We start from the raw sequence: 21705 nt of genomic DNA on the forward strand, positions 1-21705 counted from the left end.
AAAATATATCAGTGTTTCTTCACGAAGGATTATTCGAGTATTTTTCATTTGGTTTAAATACAAAACTCGATCTAATTCATCGGTGTATACATTCTTAGAACACGAGCTATTGCATCTCTTGGAGAGTATTTTGTTTGAAGCACCTCAAGGTGCTCTGAAAATGATCAATCATTTGGTATAAGAGCTAGCTGTTCTAAGAAGGACATTTGAAAACTGATATTTTAAAATATGTTTCAAAATGTTATTTAAAATGGATTTCAAAATCCTCTTAAATATTTTATGCGTTTGCCATGAGAAGAGAGAAGGTTCTTGGTTCAGCAACTAACATTGTAGCCACTTCTATCGATTCATTAACTTTGTTGTTTTAAGTAGCTTGTAGGTTTTGAGTTCAACTGACAGCAGTTCAGCTAAACTACCCAACAGACAAAATTTCAGTTGCCAGTCTATTAGTCCAACTGATCAACAGACGAAACCCAACTACCAATTGAAACTGATGAGTTAAGTGGAACTTAATCATCATAAGTGCCGCCACTTCATTGCCTTATCAAAACAATATAGATGATCAATGCGGTTCAGCATCAGTTGAGTCCAGTTTGAGTCAGCTCGATCAGTTAGCTAGCACAGAGATCAAGACCAAGGCAAATTAACTGATCCTCTGGCAAAAGACACTCAAAATATATGTAGCATTCAAAGCATTCAAGGCGACCAGTTGCTAGTATATTCAGTTTCATTATGTGTAAACTAACTGATTTTTTATGTTATTTAAAGTCTGCTAGTGGAGTAGCATTTTTCTCTTACAATTGTTGATGTGCGTAAATGTACAATACAAGGGACGCTTATTTGATTAAATAAACAACTGGTATCTTAAGATTTGTTGCCTAAAGTACTTGATTGTTACTAAAACTTCATTAATCGCGCAAATGATTACATTTTTAAAGGGGAGTTTTTGATTCAGTTCTTAAGGGGGAGCTATTCTTTAAAACTGATTTTAAATTTGCTACCTCTCGAACTGAAAAAATTGTTTTCAAATCATTTTATTTAGTTGTTGAAGGGGAGCTTTTCTTTCTGCTATCCCTCGAACTGAAAGTTTTTTATTCGTTTTAATGTTTTTAAAAATTTTTTATTCTCAAAAAGGGGGAGAATTATTAACTGTTTAAATTTATTTTAAATCGTTTTAATTATTCAAGTTATGTGATCATCAAAAAGGGAGAGATTGTTGGAACATTTTATTTTCGCAATCTTGAGTTTGATGTTAACAAAACTTATTATTTTGTTTCTAATGATTTACCTTAGTGCACAGGTAGCTGGAACTGATCAGGCTTCGAATTGATCAGTTAAGAGAGGTAAAACTGAAGCTATCGAGACGTAAACTGAAAACATCAACTGATCGACCAAACTGAATCAGTTCAACTGACATATCAAAGAACAGTTCAACTGATTGTCCAGCTGATAGATGATTTAGCAGAAGACTTTCAGAAGCCCGGCCAGCTGATGAAGAGTTCAACTAATGAAGAACCAAGTTGATCAGTCCAATTGAAAGTGAAATCAGTTCAACTGACGAGTCAACTGATTTCACCAAGCCCAACTGAAGATCAGTTCAGATGACCAGTTAGGAACATCAGTTAGGAATAAATCAGTTGCAGATCAAGACAAGCTTATCTTAGTGGATTCCAGCTACACACTAAGATACGAAACATCTGTACGTTCAAAGGTACAATAATGGACGTTGGAGCACAGATTAAAGCCTAGAGATTCCTGGAGGCATGTCAGAAAAGCCAAGACACATATACCAAGGAACACATTCAAGCTGCAACGATCACTTGTGATGAGTATTGAAGTACGGTATCAATGCCTCTATATATACAAGATCAAGACCATCAGCAAGAGAGAGCACATACAAGAGTGTGTGAAAATAAAAGGAAAAGGGCACGCTTATTTTCTTATCAGCTTTAAAGAAGCATTTTTCCCAGAGGGAAGACTCAGTCATATCAGCTTAGTTTAGAAGTTTACTTCCCTCAGTGTGTGAGAACACCTTCGTGGTGCTTTAATTGTTCAATTCTCACACACACACACACACACACTACCACTCAAATACAATCTTGCACAAAGACAATAAACTTGTGTATGTAGTCTTTCTCACATAGAAGTTAAAGAAGTGTTGGTTGGAAGGTGCTGCCTTTAGTCTAGACTTGGAGTTCAGTTAGACAAATGATAAGTCCTAAGCTGGGTGGGTTTGTACAATCATTTGTATCGATCAAAGGTTTCTAGTGGGTCCTACCCGATGTGGTAGAAGGGTGACGTAGAAGCAGTTGAAGTCTCCGAACATCCATGAGTATATCTTGTGTATTTAATTGTGTAACTATTGTTTTCAAACTGATTGAACCAGTAAGAGCATCCGTAGGTTCAGTTTTCACCATAACTGAACTGATGTATGTCTCAACTGATTCCTGCTATTTACAGTTATTTAGTTACACATGTTATAAAATATATCGGTGTTTCTTCACGAATGATTATTTCGAGTGTTTTCCACTTGGTTTAAATACCAAACTCGATATAATTCATCGGTGTATACATTCTTAGAACACGAGCTATTGCAGCTCTTGGAGAATATTTTGTTTGAAGCACCTCAAGGTGCTCTGCAAACGATCTTTCACAAACCATGAGAGTTTATAGGTTACCTCGAAAAGTTGTTCATATGTGAATGTTTCATTGATGTCTCCTCTTTCCATCTTGTTTCAACTCCAAACGTGATAAATACCATATTTTCACTGCCTTTTTTTTTTATCTTTTACCTCAAAATCAAATTCTTGCAACAACAATATCAACCATATCAATCTTGGTTTCACAATTTTTTGCAAACACGTAACGAATCACTGCATATCAGTATAAACAGTTACCTCAGTGTCAATGAGAAATGTTCTAAACTTGTCAAATACAAACACCACTGCTAACATCTCCTTTTCGGTGGTGGTGTAGTTCCGCTTAGCTGCATTCATCATACGACTTGCATATTAGACGGCCCTGAATGTCTTCTCTCTCCTTTGCCCTAAAATTGATCCAAAAGCAAAATCACAAGCATCACACATAAACTCAAATGGTTCATTCCGATCAAGCACGATCATTATAGGTGAAAAATGACTGCTTCCTTGATCTTGCTAAATGCTTGCAAACATTCATCGTAAAAAATGAATGTGCACTACAAAAAAATGCCCAACGACAACGGTTTTTAACCGTTGTTGTATCATTTTTAAAACTGTTGTTAAAGTCCATGTTGTTAAAGGATTCGCTCAAAGACAACGGTTTTTCATCGTAGTAGTAGCAACAATTTGCGACAGTTTTTAAAAAACTGTTGCATTTAAAATTAGCGACAGTTTATAAACAACTGTAGCTAAAATTAGCGACGGTCTGCATGAAGTCCGTCGTTACTTTTAGCGACGGTTTTTAGATAATTTCCGTCGTCAATATTTTAGGTAAAATAAAAAAAATTACTTTTAATAATTTAATAAACCTAAAACATGTTACAGTCTTACTATACTAACAATATTCTTGATCTTAACTAACACTTAAAAATTTACCAACAATTAAAGCGAAAAAATTTATCTTAAATTGAAACTAAAATCGTGTGATAGATAAAATTTTAAGTGTTGTGAAGTGGTAAAATTGTGTAAGATAGAAACATTTTAAGTGTTGTGAGGTGGGTGGAAGAAAATGGATCGAAAAAGTGGGTATTTATAGAAAGTTTGCGACAGTTTTAGGTAAAACCGTCGCTATTAGCGACGGTTATTGTTACAACCATCACTAATTATGGAGGTATTTTTCAAAATTTAAATTTCGCGACGGTTTTTCAATAACCGTCGCTAACATTAGCGACAGTTTTAGTACAACCGTCGCTAAGTTAAAACATGCGACGGATTTGCTCCAAACCGTCGCTAATTTGAGCGACGATTAGCGAAGGTTTCGCAAAACAGCGACGGTGTTTGCGAAACCGTCGCTAATTTTAGGGACGGTTTTAGCGAAATCGTTGCTAAAATGGTTCAAACAACAAAATAATCGACAACGGTTTTACAAAACCGTTGTCGATTTTCCAAAAAAACATGCTAATAGACAACGGTTCATAGAACCGTTGTCATAAATGCTTAAAGACAACGGTATTATAAAACCGTTGTCATTGACTCTAAAAACCGTTGTCTTTGACCCCCAAAAGAGCTTAAAAAAACCCTCTACGACAATGATTTTCACTAAAACCGTTGTTAAATCGTTGTCGTATGTGCGTTGTTGATTAATAAATTACTTGTAGTGGTGGAGTTCTTTTCTAAAAAATTGCATGAGTGTCTAGTAATTTTCGAAAAATCCCTGATAAGTACATGATAAAACCCAGCATGTAATAAAAAACTCCTTATTCTCTTGACGCTTTGGGGTGGGTGGAGGTCTTCAATTGCTAGTACCTTGGCTCTATGTAGTTTTCATTCTCTTTGCTGACACTTTATGCCCAAACAAAATGCCTTCTTGGACCATAAACCGACACTTTCCCCAATTAAGAACTAGATTTTTCTCTTGACTTCTTTGCAGAACAAGGGAGAGCTTATGCAGACAGTAATAAAATGATGAGCCAAATACTAAGATGTCATCTATTAAAACTTCCATTTTCTCTTCCACGATGTCTGGAAAAATGGCTGTCATACCCTCTGAAATGTAGACGGTTCACTACAAACTCTGAATGACATACTTCTAAAGGAAAATGTATCGTAAGGGCAAGTGAAAGTAGTTTTCTCTTGATCTTCTGGTGCTATGAATATTTGGTTGTAACATGAATAACCATCTAGAAAGCAGTGATAACCACCTAATCTATCAAGTATCTGATCAATAAATGGAAGTGAAAAATGATCTTTTGTGTAGAATTATTCAATCTCATGTAGTCAATGAATACACACTAGTCAGCCACTGTACAAGTTTATATCAACTCATTCTTTTCATTTCTTACTACAGTGATACCATAGGCACTACTTGGACTGGTGAGACTCAAGGACTATCAGATATGGCGTAAATGACAACAACATGCCGTAATTTTAATACTTTACCTCTTACTACCTCTTTCATGGCAAGGTTTAATCTTCTTTGATGATCGACATAAGGTTTGTGAAGGTTCTTGCATCAATATTTTATGCAAGAAAATAGTGGGGCTAATCCCTTTGATATCAGCAATGGATCATCCCAATGAGGATTTAAATTTTCTCAATTCTCCCAAAAATTTATCTTTTTAATCCAAAGTAAGTGAAAAAGATTATAATTACTAAGACCGTCGAATATTCACCCAAGAATGCATAACAAAATAGATTGGCAGTTCCCTTAAATCAGAAGTACATTGTGGTACCTCTTTAGATGCATCTTTCAGCAACTCCTCTAGTTGAACATCTTTTCTTTCGGAAACCAATTGAGAGTGGGTAGTTTCTCTCGAAGGTCCCAATCATCATCTATACAAGAAGGCGTACTCGTCAGACATCTCTCTAAGGAATCTTCTACTAGTGTCCCAACACCCACATGATATACACACGAATCAATGCTATCAATACTATTACACATACTTACCTTTTTTTAGTTCCTCTGTTAGTGTTGTAGATTTTGAACACCACTTCTTCGCCTCTCAATGTAAACTTTCCTTTGTGCACGTCAATAAAGGCTTTTCTAGTGGCCATGAATGATCTCCCAAAAATTAAGGGGGCATCATGATCTTCCTCCATGTGTAACATGACAAAGAAGCTGGGTAGATGAATTTGTCCACCTTTACTAGAACATCTTTCACTATCCCATGTGGATATGTCTGCCAGTTGCAAAGTGATAGTGCTATGCATCCCATCTCCTAGATCCAAAGTCCTGTGGATAGAAAAAGATATTACGTTTATATTTGCACCTAAATCGCATAAGGCTCTATTTACATGATAACCAACAATAACACAAGAAATAATAAAACTCTCTGGATTTTTAAGCTTCTTTTGAGGGATTACACTACACTCTTCTGTCAGTTTCATTATCATTAATTCTTGAAGTTTCCACTTCTTAGAAATTACATTCTTGATAAATTTAGCATAGTTGGGCATCTACTTCATATAACCATAAATTGGTATGTTAATGTGGATTTTCTTGAAAATTTCGAGGAATTTCGGAAATTGATCATCCAAAACATTTTTATTAAACTCATGCGGATACGGTAAATTGGCCTTTGATAAAGACTATTATTCAGGTACATTCTTGTGATCATCATTCTTTGGCTTTTATTTTATTTTTTTGTTCTCATCCATTACTTCGTCTACAATCTTCTCGTATACATCTTCTATCTCCTTTGGAACCATATCTCCAACTTCCATGCCACTTCTTAATATGACAGCTTTGCACTACTCCCTGGGGTTCACTTCTATATTACTTGGAAATTGACCTTATTTAGGTCCATCAAAGCATTTTAAAGCTAACCTATATGCATCTATATGTAATTCACTGTTGCCAAAATTTATAGTTTGTTGTAACGATATAACTCAAATATTTTAAACTGCTCAACATCCCAAGAATCATGATTCAATCTTCTTCCTAGTAGAGGCAATTTTTGGTACTCAACAATCCCCTCCTACTAATTTCACTATTTGCAATTCATAAGAATCAAACACTTTATTTTGGCTCTAATATCAATTGTTGTGTTCAAGCATTTACCACTAGACAAAAGCTTAGTTGTTAGCAGAGACAAAACTTTATTTCTTTATACACGTAGAAGCATATTGCCCTATAATAAGTAATGGACGAACAAGACAGGGTGAAAGACCTTCTTTCGGTGCTAATGGGTTGGATTGTTAAGTCAATGAGTAGCAAGATTTGTGCCTTACAGTTGGTACTGTTTCATATCACCTTATAGAGAAAAGTCTTAATCTTTCTTGTTGTTGGCACTATCTCCTTCAAGTTTTAGAATCAAATGCTTACCACTAAATTAAAAGTTATGACTATTAGCAAATATGCAATTTATTTCCTTAAAATTGTGACAATGTGGAGCCCAGTACTAAGAGAATGATAGACATGAGGGACAATAATTTTGTCAATGGTTAGCACGGTTAAGCTCATGATGAGTATGGAGAGAGTCGTGTGTTGCTGCTGGTGCTGTGTCATCCACATTGCATAGACCAATCTTATCCTTGCTTGATGTTGGTGCTATCTCGACTGGATATCAATCTTACTAATAAGATCTGACGTCCCTATTTTACGGGCCACACAACTAATCAGGTAATACAGTTTTACCCATTAAAATCAGGTCTCTCTATTTTAGGACCGACACAACCAATCAAATCACATAGCAACCAAGCACACATAACCAAAAAAAAGTATAGAAATATGCTTTTTGGGAGATTTTAAACCATGACCTCACTCTGTTATCTAGTGTTATGATCAAACACTTACCATTAGAACAAAAGTTATTGTTGTTAGATATGAAACTTTATTTTTTTATACTTGTGATAACGTAGAGCCACGTACTAAACTACAGGAGAATATGAGGGACTGCACCTATTTGGGTACCAATGTGATATAATGTTAAGCTAATGAGTCCAGAGAAGAGCGTATCTTACTACAGGTGTTGTCTCATATCACCTTACAAATACTAGTCTTACCTTTCCATGCTGTTGAAACTATTTCCATAAGATATCAGCCTTCGATGAATATTTGTCGTCCATATTTTACCTTTCACATAACTAACCAAATCGTACAATAACGCCGGAGTTTTTAAAGAGGTCACTCATCTCAGTATTATACTCTCTCAAACACGTTTAAAGCAACAATTTAAATTAAGAACAATTCTCAAATTTCTCATAATATTAGCCGAATAATATTTATCGTTACAACTATTATGGAGATATTTGTATAGTGGAATTACAACAATTGAAGTCTCCGGAGGATGGTGATGAGAAAGGAGGTTGTGTTAAACCACCAGTGAAACATTCTGGGAAATTCATTTGGTCCATATACTGGAAGAAGTATAATCGTTTGACAAAACTAATATGAAGATATTTGACCAAAAAAGAAATCATAAATGTCTTTGACTATAAAAAAAACAATATTTGAAGGTTAAATTTGTTATTTTCCCACGTAAGCAACAATTAAAAATGCTTAGAACTTGTATGGGAAAATACTTGAGAAAATATTTTGAACTTGTATGGGAAAATACTTTGAACTTGTATGAGAATATACTTTGAACTTGTATGATGCGAAGCCATATGTAGGTCCGTAAGTCAGATCTATTCAATTCAAATAATGCAATCTACCACCGAGCCCCCGTTTGTAAAATTCAAGATACCTTTTTTCAAAATTTCTCGCTCAAATTCACTTGTTAAAAATTTAGATATAGATTTTGGTACCTACGATAATACAAATTATCAAATAATACTTATTTGAAATTGTTATATCAGATACATTTATGCAACAAAAACTCAATATGATAAGTTTTATATTATTAAAAAAAATTTACATTATATCGTTCAACGAAGTTGTGCCCTACGAGGTTTTAAAACATAAAATTCATCAATATAGAATTATATCAATATGTTTAGCTAAATCTCGTTCAATATAGAGTGTCAAACAATTGGCAAGAAAGTCATCCTCCATTTTATTGCGAAGTGCCGTCTTCACATGCTTCATTGCTGAAAAAGCCCGCTCAGTAGTGGCAGTAGACACAGGTAATGTCAAAACAAGATGAATCAATCTAGTCAACATAACATAAACACTTGACCGTCCACTCTCGGTCAATTGCTGACACAACTCAACAAGTGTAGAAACCTTTAAATTCTGCATCACATCAAGTTTATAATGTATCAATTCATACTCCAAAGCAACAATTTCTTGATCTGTTAAATCTCCAGGATAAAACTTCTTCGCAAGCTTGCAAATATCATCACTGTTAAATGAGTCAAATTAACTTTTAGGATCTAAAGTTGTACTAAGAGAAAGAAGTTCCACCGATAACTCATTGAACCGAGTATTTAACTCCATTAAAATGAAATCTATTGCTGCATTAAAAACTATCAAAGTGGTAATAATGTTCTATTGTAGTTTGCCGACAGGAACGTCCAATCTTATATAGACAATCAAGGTCAGGCACATCAATTTCATTTCTTGAGCAAAAAACTTTAACTTCCTGAAGAAATTCATTCCACCCACATTCTCTAAATTCTTGAAGGCAAGTTTTGGTAGTAGTGACAAATGTGATAGCAGTCAAAATGTCTTGAGATTTTCTTTGAAGAATTTGACAAAGAGTATCTGTTGTTCTCATAATTTTATGCATTAAGTGCAAAATAAACACAAATTCAAAGCTTGCCATGTTTCTGTAAATCCCCTGAACTTCAGCCTTAACTCTTCCATTTGGAGAATAATCACTGAGAACTTCAAAAACATTGCAAGTTGCAGTGTACATACCTATCAAGCTTTTTACCGAATCATAGTGAGAACTCCAACGAGTAGCTCCTGCTCGTTGCAAATTACCAATCTGGTTTGCACCACTTCCAGAATCACGTTCTCCAATTGAAAACATATACTCAATTTCATTTCTTTGTGCAGTATGTAATTCAGCAATGCGCTTAGTAGAAGAAGTGACAATATTAACAATATTGTCCAAATGAGAAAAGAATTCCCAAATAACACTAACATCCTTAGCTGCAGAAACCAATGCCAGTTGTAAACGATGTGCAAAACAGTGGACATAGTATGCATAGGGACAATCTTTGAGAAATAATGCTTGAAGTCCATTCCACGCTCCACGCATATTGCTAGCACCATCATATCCTTGGCTTCTGATTTTCTTAACATGGAGATCATGATGAACAAGAACATTTGATATCTCATTTTTCAAATTCATTGAGGTAGTGTCACTAACACTTTTGATGGCAAAAAATCTTTCTGTCAAAATCCCATGATTGTTCACAAACCTCAATATAATGGCCATTTGCTCTCGTTTAGATATATCTCGGGCTTCATCAACAAGAATACAGAAGTATTTATCTCCAACTTCTTCACGAACCATCTGTCGTACTCTATTGGCCATAATATGTAAAATCTCTTTCTGAATTTCTGGAGCGATATATTGGGCATTTTTTCTGAGCATTCTCAAGCACAACTTCATCAATTTCTATATTCATTTTTGCAAAAGCCTTCACCAATTCAAGAAAATTTCCACGATTAAATGAAAATAGAGATTCATCGTTACCTCTAAAAGCACAACCTTGAAGTGCTAGCCAACGAACAGCTACAATTGAGGTGCTCAAACGCAGACGATTTTTCTCTTTTTCCTCTTTAGATTGTGCATGCATCACTTTATCAATATGTTGTGAGGGCCTCATCAAATTTTCAGCCCTTCTCTCACACATAGTATGAGGTGAAGAAGGTGAAGAAGCTGCAGAACCAATATGGGCAAGAAAAGCACATGTTTTTCCTTGGTTTACCCTTTTCCAATTGTCAAATCCTTCATTGACCAATGCCGAGATATTAGATGAATTAACATCATTCAGCAAAAGAAAACAATAGAAACAATATGCCTTATTTGTTGAAGGCGAATACTCCAACCAATAAAATTTCTGAAACCATTTTTCTGAAAACGACGATCCTGGCTTCCAAATTTTGTACCTGGATACTCCAACATATCTGGTTGATAAGGCCCCATATTTAGATATGAACGTCTTATCTCATGTCGTATATTAACATGATATTCACATATCTGTTTTCTTTTTCCCGGATCTCGTTCAATAAAAGTAGACGAAGACTGATGATCGTCTCTAGGAGAGAAACATGAAGGAATTTGGATATTGGGAAATAGAAGACTTTCACTAGATTGATGTTGCATTGTAAGGACTGTAGGAATTGAAGTATCTTCACGAGCTTGACGATCTCTCTTCTTAAAGAAAGAGGATATCAATGTTTTTCTTTTCTTTGCAGCAGATTGATGTTCCATTTTGAAATAGTTCAAGTTATAATCCTAAACAAGAATAAAATAATTATTAAACAAATAAACAAGTAATAGTCAATCAACAACTCAACAACAAACAATCAAGAAACCACAAATCACACACAGAGAAGCTATAAAAAACAAAATAAAAAATGTATAGCCGATTCTTACCTGGATTGTTGCCTTGCCGATGAGCAATTCGATTTCTTCGGGAGTCCGCAATTCTATTCTGTCGCTAAAGGGCTTGGGACTTGGGAGAGAAATTTTGTAGAATTGAGGTGGGGCGGATCAGAGGATATGGGATGAATTTGGTCTCATCCTTGTAGATGGACGAGAGTTGATTGGACTAAGACATTGATGTACGACGGTTTTTGAAACACCCGTCGCTATTAGCAACGGTTTTTCAAAAAACAGTTGCTAATAGCGACTGTTATTAGCGACTGTTTGAATAAACCGTCGCTAGTAGCGACGGTGTAATTAAAATCGTCGCCGATCCACATCGGCGACGGTTTTACTAAAACCGTCGCAAATATGAGCGACGGTTGTTGAAAAACCGTCGCTAAATTATTAAAAAATTAAAAAAAATGGGTTGGGCTACAGCCCAGTACAGCTCTTGAATACATCCGTCTCTGCTTACAGCATTAATTTATAAAGAAACAAGTGAGTTGTAGGGAATTTCTCTTTAGTTTTTTTTTAAAAAGAAATTAACTAGAAGCTGACAAATGGGAAACTACAGTTGTTTAGGACAGAGTGCCGATGCGCCTGGGTAGTTTGGGCGAAGACATCGCACACTATGTTTCTGCGAGCAAGAAAGATGGTGGGCCTCGCGCTGAGAGTCTCTTTCGGTAAAGTGCCCGCCATCAATTTTTTTTAAAAAAAATATATGTGGATCTACGTTGAGAAAAATAATAAAAATCATAAAAAAAAACCCGAAAATTATGAAAAAAATGTTACATTTTTAAATAACTATGAAACTTCAACGACTATATTTTATAAAATCAAAAAATTTGTCTACAACTAAACCACCATTTTTATTTCATTTTACAAAAAATATTCAATTTCTTTCAAATACACGGTCTCCAATATTTTCATGCACATAAATTTTCAATATTTCTCATGTCAAATATAGTCTTTCATCACCGGACGACCATGATCAATCAATTTCTCACTACAACGACAACTATCATATTGCGACGGCTTTTCAACTGTCGCTAAAATTAGTGACAGTTTAAGAAAACCGATTGTTGTTTGTTCATAAAACACTCTAATCCACAATGATTTTCTAAAATCGTTGTCGTTTGTCCAAAAAAAAAACGCTCAAAGACAACTGTTTTTTGTCCCCCAAAAACGGCTAAAAGATAACGGTTTTAGAAAATCATTGTCTTTGATTAAAAAATTGCTCAAAAACATCGGTTTTAGTGAAAATCGTTGTTAAAAGGTAAAAGAAAATGTTTTTTTTGTAAAACCGTTGTCTTTTATGTGTTGCGTATTCAATATTTTCTTGTAGTGTCTCCTCTCATCAAGACGACCACCAACCTAGAGGTTATTGGCATGCATTGATCTATCACTTAAATCAAGGAAGTCAAGCCGCGTACGTGGCTACAAACAGAAACAAAAAATCAAGAATATGTTGTTGGGGCTAAAAGATTATATCAAGATTGCTTCGTTGATAATCTTGTATACAATGAGAAAAATGTTTGAAGGAGATTCCGAATGAGGAGATATTTCTTGGAAGATCTTTGTTTTTAGGAATTTTGGAATATGTACAAACCAAAGTGCCCTAAGAGATGATAGAGCGATGCTGCTATACGTTTTTACCATTATCCAATGGATTCAATCAGACTTTATTTCTGACATTCTTCATCAAGAGGTTGATGAAAAGATTAAGGCTAATAGAATAAGTTTGGATAAGAGTAAATGTTGTTGGAACATTTCATGTTCGCAATCTTGATTTTGATGATTAAGAAAACTTGTTATTTTGTTTTTACTTATTTACCTATGTGCGCAGAAAGCTGGAACTGATCAGACTTCGAACTGATCAATTAAACGAGCCAAGCTGAAGCTTTTGAGAACGCCAACTGAAAGTTCCAACTGATTGCCCAAACTGAATCAGTCCAACTGATGTAACAAAAAACAGTTCCACTGATTGATCAGTTGATAGGTGATTCAGCATAAGACCTTCAAAAGTCCGGCCAGTTGATGAAGAGCTCAATTGATGGAAAGCCCAACTGACCAGTTCAACTGAATCAGTGAAACCAGTTCAGCTGACGAGCCAACTGATTTCACCGACCAGTTCAAGACCAGTTCAGAGCATCAGTTAGGAATCAATCAGTTTGCAGAACACGACAAGCTTATTCAATGGAATCCAGTTGTGCATATTTGGTAAAGCATTTGTACTATCAATAGTACAGTAAATGGACGTTGCATTAAAGCTTAAAGACAAATATTCCAGAATGGTTGTCCGAAAAGTCGAGACACGAATCTCAAGGAACACATTCAAGCTGGAACTGATATAATTATTGAGTCTCATTATACGATCAGTTTCCCGCCTTTAAATAGAAGATTGGTGAAAAACAATAATAGACGAGTGTGTGAAGATATAAAGAAAAAGGGCACGTACATTGCATATTAGCTTACAAGAAGCAATCAGCCTAGAGGGACACTTCAACGTGTTATCAGCTTAGATTAGAAGCATATTTCCCTCAGTAGTGTGAGAATACCTTTCCGTTGTATTCCTTATTTAGTTCCCCCCCCCCCCCACATACACAAAAGAAAACGATACTCCAACACCAACTGCTTGTATGTTGTTGCAGGCAATGGTATTCAAGATGTTGGAACTTTTCAAGTTCGCAATCTTGATTTTGATGATAACAAAACTTGTTATTGTGTTACTAATGAACTACCTTGGTTGTACAGAATCCAGGATCACTCACGAGAGTTTTTACATCGCAAAACTGAATACCAACTGATCACACAAAATGAATCAGTCTAACTGGCTACGTCATTTGAGCAGTACAGCTGATTGACCAGTTGATAGGTGACTCAGCAGGAAAACCTCAGAAGCCTGGCCAGACAAAGGAGTGTTCAACTGATGAAGAAACCCAGCTGGTCAGTCCAACTGAATGAGTATGAAATCAGTTCAACTGACGGGTCAACTAATTTCACCAGCCCAACTGAAAGATCAGTTCAAACTTATCAGTTCGAAGCATCAGTTAGAATCCTTCAGTTATGGTTGATGATAAATTCCTTCGAGTGGATTCCAGCTGTGCGAGAAGGTACAAAGCCATTATCCAGTCAAAGGACAATAATAGACGTTGCATCAGAGAATTAAAGACAAAACTCTTCAGAGGGACAGTCAAAAAGACGAGACACATAGTCCAAGAAGCCGATTCAAATGCAACAGATTCAATAAATGAGTCTCACTGTACGATCAGCTTCCTCTTCCTATATAAAGAGAAGAGCGGTGAAGACTCAAATAACAGAGGAGAGCACATATACAATACTAGAGAGAATAGGGCACGCTCAGTTGAATATCAGCTTTCAGAAGCACTTAAGCCTAGAGAGAATTCTTCATCGCTGTATCAACTTAGTTTAGAAGTCACTTTCCCTCAGTGTGTGAGAACATTTCAGTTCTCACATATTTACTCTCAAAACCACCCAAAATAGTCTTGCACAAAGACGTTAAACTTGTGTATGTAGTCTTTCTCACATAGACGTTAAATAAGTGTTGACTAGAAGTTGTTGTTTTCAGTCGTAGCTAGGAGTTCAGTTTAGGCAGTGGATAAGTCCTAGCTGAGTGGGCTTGTACATTTATTTGTATAATTCAATGTCTTCTAGTGGACACTATCCGTGGAGATAGAAGGGGTGACGTAGGAGCAGTTGAAGTCTCCAAACATCCATAAACATATCTTCTGTATTTAACTGATTAACTATTGCTTTAAAATTGTTTTGATCAGTTAGAGTGTTCGTGTGTTCAGTTGTTATCATAACTGAAATACAAGAATGCAAAAAACTAATATGTGTTCTTTCAGTTAGTCAGTTTACACAAGTTAAAATATTTTCTAACACTTCAGCTTTCTTTGTGAAGGATTGCTTCGAGTTTCTTCCGCTTGGTTTAAAACCAAACTCGATTTAGTTCATCGGTGTTAATATTCTTAGAACATGAGCTATTGAAGCTCATTGAAGGTTGTTGTGTGAGAAATGCCTTCGAAGGTGCTAGCACACACGATCCATCAAAAGAATACCCGAGGATGGGTTCATCAACAACGTAAAAATGTTATTCTAAAATTTTTCAAGGGATGTATGATATATTTTCAACCAACACCAGCAGATGTTGCTCAAATAGCTGCTAAAAATGCTGAAAGAGGATTTATCAGGAGGCTTGGAAGCATTGATTCTATGGATTGGGCTTGGAAGAATTTTTCCATCAACTTGGGCAGTATAATATCAAAGTGGACACAAAAAAAAACCATCAATCATACTACACGCGGTTGCATCTAGAGATTTATAGGTTTGACATATATATTTAGGCATACTTGAATACAACAACGACATCAACGTGCTGAAGAGGTTCGATTTTTTCTAAAATCTTGCAAAGGGTGAAGCCCGTCCAATGTAGTTTGAGAACGAGCACGACATGAGCAACTACCTCGCAGATGATATTTATCAACTTGGGTCGTCTTTGTGAAACCCATCCCTCAACCATCTCACAAAAAAAGAAAAAAGGATTTTTACATGAAATCGAGGGGGTGAGAAAAGATGTTGAGCGAACATTTATTGTACTCCAAGAAAGGCGACGTATAGTGAGAGGTTCGTATCGCATATGTAATCCAAATGATTTAGATTATATCATGAAAACTTGTATCATTCTCCATAACAAGATTGTTGGGGATGAAATGATAATATGTTGGAGGATTGTGATTTTTCAGCATGGGATGATGTATATTTGCCTCAAGATATTGTTTTTTCAAGATATCATACCATAGAGTTCAGAACTTTTTTTTGGAGCAATGTGTCTGCACTCGGAATTTTTTACACATGTGTGTATAGTGGAATTATTCAACTTTTAAATTATTCGTAATGTTAAATTATGATGTGAATCTTTGTACGAACGAATAGCAAACACGATTAAAAGAAGAATCGCGCCCTCAATTCAGTAACGAACGAAGAAATTCGTGTTGTCCCGATCTTTTGAATCAAGTATGGGTTGTGATATTCACCTCTAAATTATAAAACTTAGCAACAAATAATCACGATTAAAACAATTGAATTATCAGACAAACCTTCAAAGAACTAGTCATTGACAATCCGTATGAAAATCAACCGACAAATGCCACAAAGTATAAACTTGATAAGTTTGATTTTTGATGAACAAAGCAAAAGCCTTGAAAAGCTTGAGTGAAAATCCTCAAAAGTTTGATAAACTTAATAATAATATCAGAATTGTGTGTAAAATTTCGTCCAATATGTTTTACATAATCAAGATACCCAAAATCTAGTTGCCAAAATATTAAAAACACTAAATTAGGAAAATAATCTCTCCAAGCCGTCTCAGACACGGACCCCGTGTAGGCCTCCGTGTACGAGTCCGTGTAGACTCTGAATTTCTTCACTCTCAGATGTAATGGACACGGACCCCGTGTACAGGTCCGTGCTCGGGTCCATGTAGCCTCGGTCCTTCAAAATGTGCTTGAATGATATTCCTTTGGCCCTCACACGTACTCCCATGCATCACGAAGCCTTCCGCACTCTGCACCCCACTTGTAAGTCCTTCTCTTTGGCTCATAAGTCCATGCAACGCTTCCTTGTACTTCTTCAATCGTCCCCTCGTAATTGGTCCCTCTGGCAACTCTAACGGATCTCATGCTTTCCTTGGAGCTTGACCACCCGTGTTCGCATCATCCTCCCCTTCTTGAAAATGATTTGTCCTCAAATCTTGTTCTACACATACATCAAACAACGACAAGTCACTAACATTAAAAGTGGAACTCACGTTGTACTCACCTGGTAGATCGAGTCTGTAGGCATTGTCATTAATCCTTTCAAGGACTTGAAATGGTCCATCACCCCTAGGTAATAGCTTTGAACGTCTCTTCTCGGGGAACCTTTCCTTCCTCAAGTGTAGCCACACCCAATCTCCCTTCTCAAATATCACCTTCTTCTTCCCTTTGTTGGCTTGCTTGGCATATTGCTCATTTCTCTTCTCAATCTTGGCCTTGACCTTTTCATGCAAATCCCTAACAAATTAAGCCTTCTTCTTGCCATCCATATTTAACCTTTCACTCACAGGTAAAGACATCAAATCCAACGAAGTCAAAGGATTAAAACCATACACAATCTCAAATGGAGAATAATTTGTAGTAGAATGCACACTGCGATTATAAGAAAACTCAACAAATGGCAAACAATTCTCCCAATTTTTTAAGTTCTTTTTAAGAATAGCACGCAAAAGTATTCCTAAAGTTCTATTAACAACTTCAGTTTGTCCATCCGTTTGAGGATGACAAGTAGTAGAGAGCAGCAACTTTGTGCCAAGTTTAGCCCACAAAGTTTTCTAAAAGTAACTTCAAAACTTAACATCACGGTCAGACACAATATTCCTAGGCATGCCATGAAACCTAATGACTTCTCTAAAGAACAAGTCCGCAATGTTAAAAATATCATCGATTTTGTGACAAGCAATGAAATGTGCCATTTTAGAAAATCTATCAACAACAACAAATATTGAATCCCTCCCCTTCTTAGTCCTAGGCAACCCCAAAACAAAGTCCATAGAAATGTCAATCCAAGGCTCTCTAGGAACAGGAAGTGGTATATACAATCCATGCGGTTGTGTTCTAGACTTAGCTTGCCTACAGATTATGCAATGCGCCTAAAGTTTTAGGCACCCCAAAGTGCCCCATTAAACCACCCCCATGTGCCTCCCTAACAAGTAATTCACGAATTGATGACTTGGGAATGCACAATTTATCTTCTTTAAACAAGAAACCATGATGCAATTAAAATTTGTCATGTGTACCATGCATACAAGTTTCAAACTCACTCTTAAAATCATCATCTAGCACATACAACTCCTTGACATGCTCAAACCCCAAAATTTTAGATTCCAAGGTAGAGATTAGTACGTACCTCCGTGATAGTGTGTCGGGCACTACATTTTCCTTACCTTGTTTGTACTTGATGATGTAGGGGAATGTTTCAATGAATGCCACCCACTTGGCATGCCGCTTGTTCAATTTCTGTTGGCCCTTAAGGTGCTTTAGAGACTCATGATCCGTATGGATCACAAACTCCTTATGCCTCGAGTAGTGTTGCCACATCTCTAGAGTCCTCACAAGTGCATAGAGCTCCTTGTCATATGTTGGATAATTAAACGCTGCTCCATTAAGCTTTTCACTAAAATTTGCCACCGGCCGTCCTCCTTGCATCAGCACTCCACCAATACCTACACCTGAAGCATCACATTCAATTTCAAAGGTATTAGCAAAATCAGGTAAAACAAGTAAAGGAGAATTAATCAATTTTTGCTTAATAAGATTAAAAGACTTCTCTTGCTCCTCGCCCCAATGGAATGAAACATTTTTCTTGATCACCGCCGTCATTGGTGCTGCCAGTGTGCTAAAATCCTTCACAAACCTCCTATAGAAGCTTGCAAGACCATGAAAACTTCGAACTTGACCAACAGTAGTAGGCGTTGGCCAATCTCAAATAGCACTTACCTTGTCTTCATCGACTTGTATACCCTGTGAACTTACCACAAAACCAAGAAAGAGAAGTTTGCTTGTACAAAAATCACATTTCTTTAAGTTAGCATATAAATTTTCAGCCCTTAGTGTGATTAGCATGTCTCAAGTGATTAACATGTTCATCCAAGTTTTTGCTATACACTAGGATATCATCAAAGTAAATAACAAAAAATTTTCCTATGTATGCACGCAAAACATGGTTCATTAACCTCATAAAGGTGCTAGGAGCGTTAGTAAGCTAAATGGTATGACCATCCACTCATATAACCCGTATTTGGTTTTAAAAGCAGTTTTCCACTCATCACCTTCCCTCATCCTAATTTGGTGATAGCCACTCTTCAAATCAATCTTGATAAAGATACATGCACCATGAAATTCATCTAACATATCATCTATTCTAGGTATGAGATGCCTATACTTAATGATTATGTTATTTACTGCCCTACATTCTACACATATACGCCATGAGCCATCTTTCTTAGGAACTAATAAAATAGGTACAGCACAAGGTGACATGGACTCACGCACAAAACTCCTATCTAACAACTCACTTACTTGCCGTTGAAGCTCCTTATTCTCCTCTGGATTGCTCCTATAGGCTGGACGATTCGGCAATGCACTCCCAGGCACGAAATTGATTTGATGCTCGATTCCCCTCAATGGTGACAAGCCTTGAGGCAACTCCTCCTGAAATACATCTTCAAATTCCTGCAAAAGTGAAACAACAATGCTCGGAAGGGACCCAGCTATATCACTTGTGTTAAGGAGGATCTCCTTATAAACAATTAACACAAGTGGTTCATGTGTGTGCAACAATTGTTTTCAACTCACCTTTTTGGGCCATATATGATTTCTTTTTGGCCTCTTTCCTCTCATTTTCTTTTCTCTCAATTTCTTTCCTCTCATTTTTCTTTTGTATGGCTATCTCACTCTTTTTATCACTCTTTTTTTCAGCAATTTCATTTTTACTTTCAAAGGCCACCTCACTCTTTAGTTCACTCTTTTTTTCGGCATCATCTCTCTTCTTTTTTTTCAATTGGTCCTCCAACACTTGCTTTGGGGACAATGGAAGTAAAATAATGGTTTCTTTCTTGAGTACAAAAGAATATCTATTCCTAAACCCATCATGCGTCAATTGCCTATCATATTGACATGGCCTACCCAACAAGATATGACAAGCATGCATGGGCATCACATCACACAAGACCTCATCCACATATTTCCCAATCGAAAAGGACACCAACACTTGTTTGTTCACCTTCACCTCTGCACAATCATTCAACCATTGAAGCCTATATGGTTGAGGATGCTTCAATGTAGGTAAACCCAATTTTCCACCATCTCAGTACTAGCCACATTGGTGCAACTTCCCCCATCTATGATTGGATTGCAAACTTTTGATTTACAAAAAATCTAGTATGGAACAAGTTCTCTCTTTGTTAGGACATTCACTAGCAATATGACCCAACCCTTGACACCTAAAACATCTAGTATCTCTAGATCGAGTAAGAGGAGTTTCAGATTTACCTTGCACTCCTTATTTAGGCGCCTCTTGTTTGGTCTCAACCTTGGGCTTGGTCACCACCTTATTCTCCTCACGTTTTACCACATTTGATCGCCAAGAAAATGATGAACCCCCAGCTTGATTAGGGCGGCCAACTCCTCGCCTCTTGAGTTGTTGCTCCACCTTTATGGCCATTTGCACCATCTCGTCTAGATCCAAGTAGTGCCTAAGCTCCACTTGATCCTGTATTTCCCTATTCAAACCACAAAGAAAACGAGCCATCGTCGCCTCACTATCTTCCTCAATATTTGCCCTAATCATGAGTACTTCCATCTCCTTATAGTAGTCCTCCACACTCTTCAACCCTTGCCTCAATGTTTGTAACCTCTTAAACATCTCCCTATTATAGTGATTGGGCACAAACCTCTTCCTCATGACCCTCTTCATCTCATCCCAAGATTCAATGGGCCTCTCATTATACCTCCTTCTAGTGGTCACTAATTGATCCCACCAAATGAGAGCATAGTCTAAGAATTCCACCACCGCCAACCCCACCTTCTTTTGTTCGGAGTATAGGTGACACTCAAATACAAACTCTACCCTCTTTTCCCACTCTAAGTACGCTTCCGGGTCAGATTTCCCATGGAAAGATGGAATTTGCATCTTAATACTACCCATGTTACCATCTTCCCTATTCCCATCATATCTACCCCGTACAGCTTCTCTTCTTCCTCTACCAAATCCTCTTCCTCTTCCATTCATACCCCAATTTTCATTTTGGCTCTCCTCATCTCCTCCCAAAACATACTCCTCCTCTTCTTCTCCTCTACCCAAATCTTTAGACTTAGCTTTACCCACACTAGTACTAACTTCAAGCCTACTCATCCTCTCATGTAATGGCTCCAACTCAACCCTCATCATTCGACTAAAATGCCCAAACAACGCCTCCATTTGAACCTTAGACAACTCCGGGTTCGAACTATCTCCTACCTCCCTCTCCATTTAATTTCAAGTAGAAAACAAAATGATCCTCGCCCAAATGCTCACGGTCACTCCAAAGAAATTCACTCGTCTCTCCTCTCTTATTTTTTTTTGCCCACAATAAATACTCACCGTTCACTCCAAAGAAAATATACTTGCACTCAAGTATTTTTCACTCAAATTTGATAGTATCCTCGAAAGTGTACTCAAGCTTTGTATTTGTATATCAAACAATCAAGTTCAACTTGTGAACAATTGTGATCGACTCACTTGGACTGTGTAGACAAGAAATTTGAAAGTAAATAATAAAAAAAAATTTTTGACAGTGTGAGACAAGTGTATATGACTCACAAAAGAGAATAGAACAAAATACCAAAAAGAATTAATGGTGAATTTTTGGAAGTTTTGTATTTTTTTTTGCTGAGCACTTTACTCGAAAATCCAAACAAAAAAATTCACAAAATTTCGGAAACTGACGAAGAACAAAATGACAAAACAGATCTGAAAAAGAA

The 21705-nt window shown here is 36.5% G+C and overlaps 2 protein-coding genes across 2 annotated transcripts; both read right to left on the reverse strand.

The window, feature by feature from the left end:
• Positions 1-9040: 9040 nt before the first annotated feature.
• Positions 9041-10045, reverse strand: LOC140831355 (uncharacterized). Its single transcript, XM_073195106.1, has one exon. The coding sequence runs from the start codon at positions 10043-10045 to the stop codon at positions 9041-9043; it is 1005 nt and encodes a 334-aa protein (XP_073051207.1).
• A 10-nt stretch (positions 10046-10055) lies between these two features.
• LOC140831356 (uncharacterized) lies at positions 10056-10681 on the reverse strand. Its single transcript, XM_073195108.1, has 2 exons — positions 10645-10681; positions 10056-10483 (listed from the first exon to the last, which is right to left on the reverse strand). Exons 1-2 carry the CDS (start codon positions 10679-10681, stop codon positions 10056-10058), a joined length of 465 nt encoding a protein of 154 aa, XP_073051209.1.
• Between the last annotated feature and the right edge of the window lie 11024 nt (positions 10682-21705).

This window comes from Primulina eburnea, chromosome 5, assembly GCF_022965805.1.
Source record: "Primulina eburnea isolate SZY01 chromosome 5, ASM2296580v1, whole genome shotgun sequence".
NCBI lineage: Eukaryota > Viridiplantae > Streptophyta > Magnoliopsida > Lamiales > Gesneriaceae > Primulina > Primulina eburnea.

Coding starts and splice junctions, on each gene's coding strand:
- LOC140831355 (XM_073195106.1), bottom strand. CDS start 10,045: ATGGTTCGTGAAGAAGTTGGAGATAAATACTTCTGTATTCTTGTTGAT.
- LOC140831356 (XM_073195108.1), bottom strand. CDS start 10,681: ATGGGGCCTTATCAACCAGATATGTTGGAGTATCCAG. Junction 10,484..10,644: donor AGATATGTTGGAGTATCCAG/GTACAAAATTTG, acceptor TGGTCAATGAAG/GATTTGACAATTGGAAAAGG.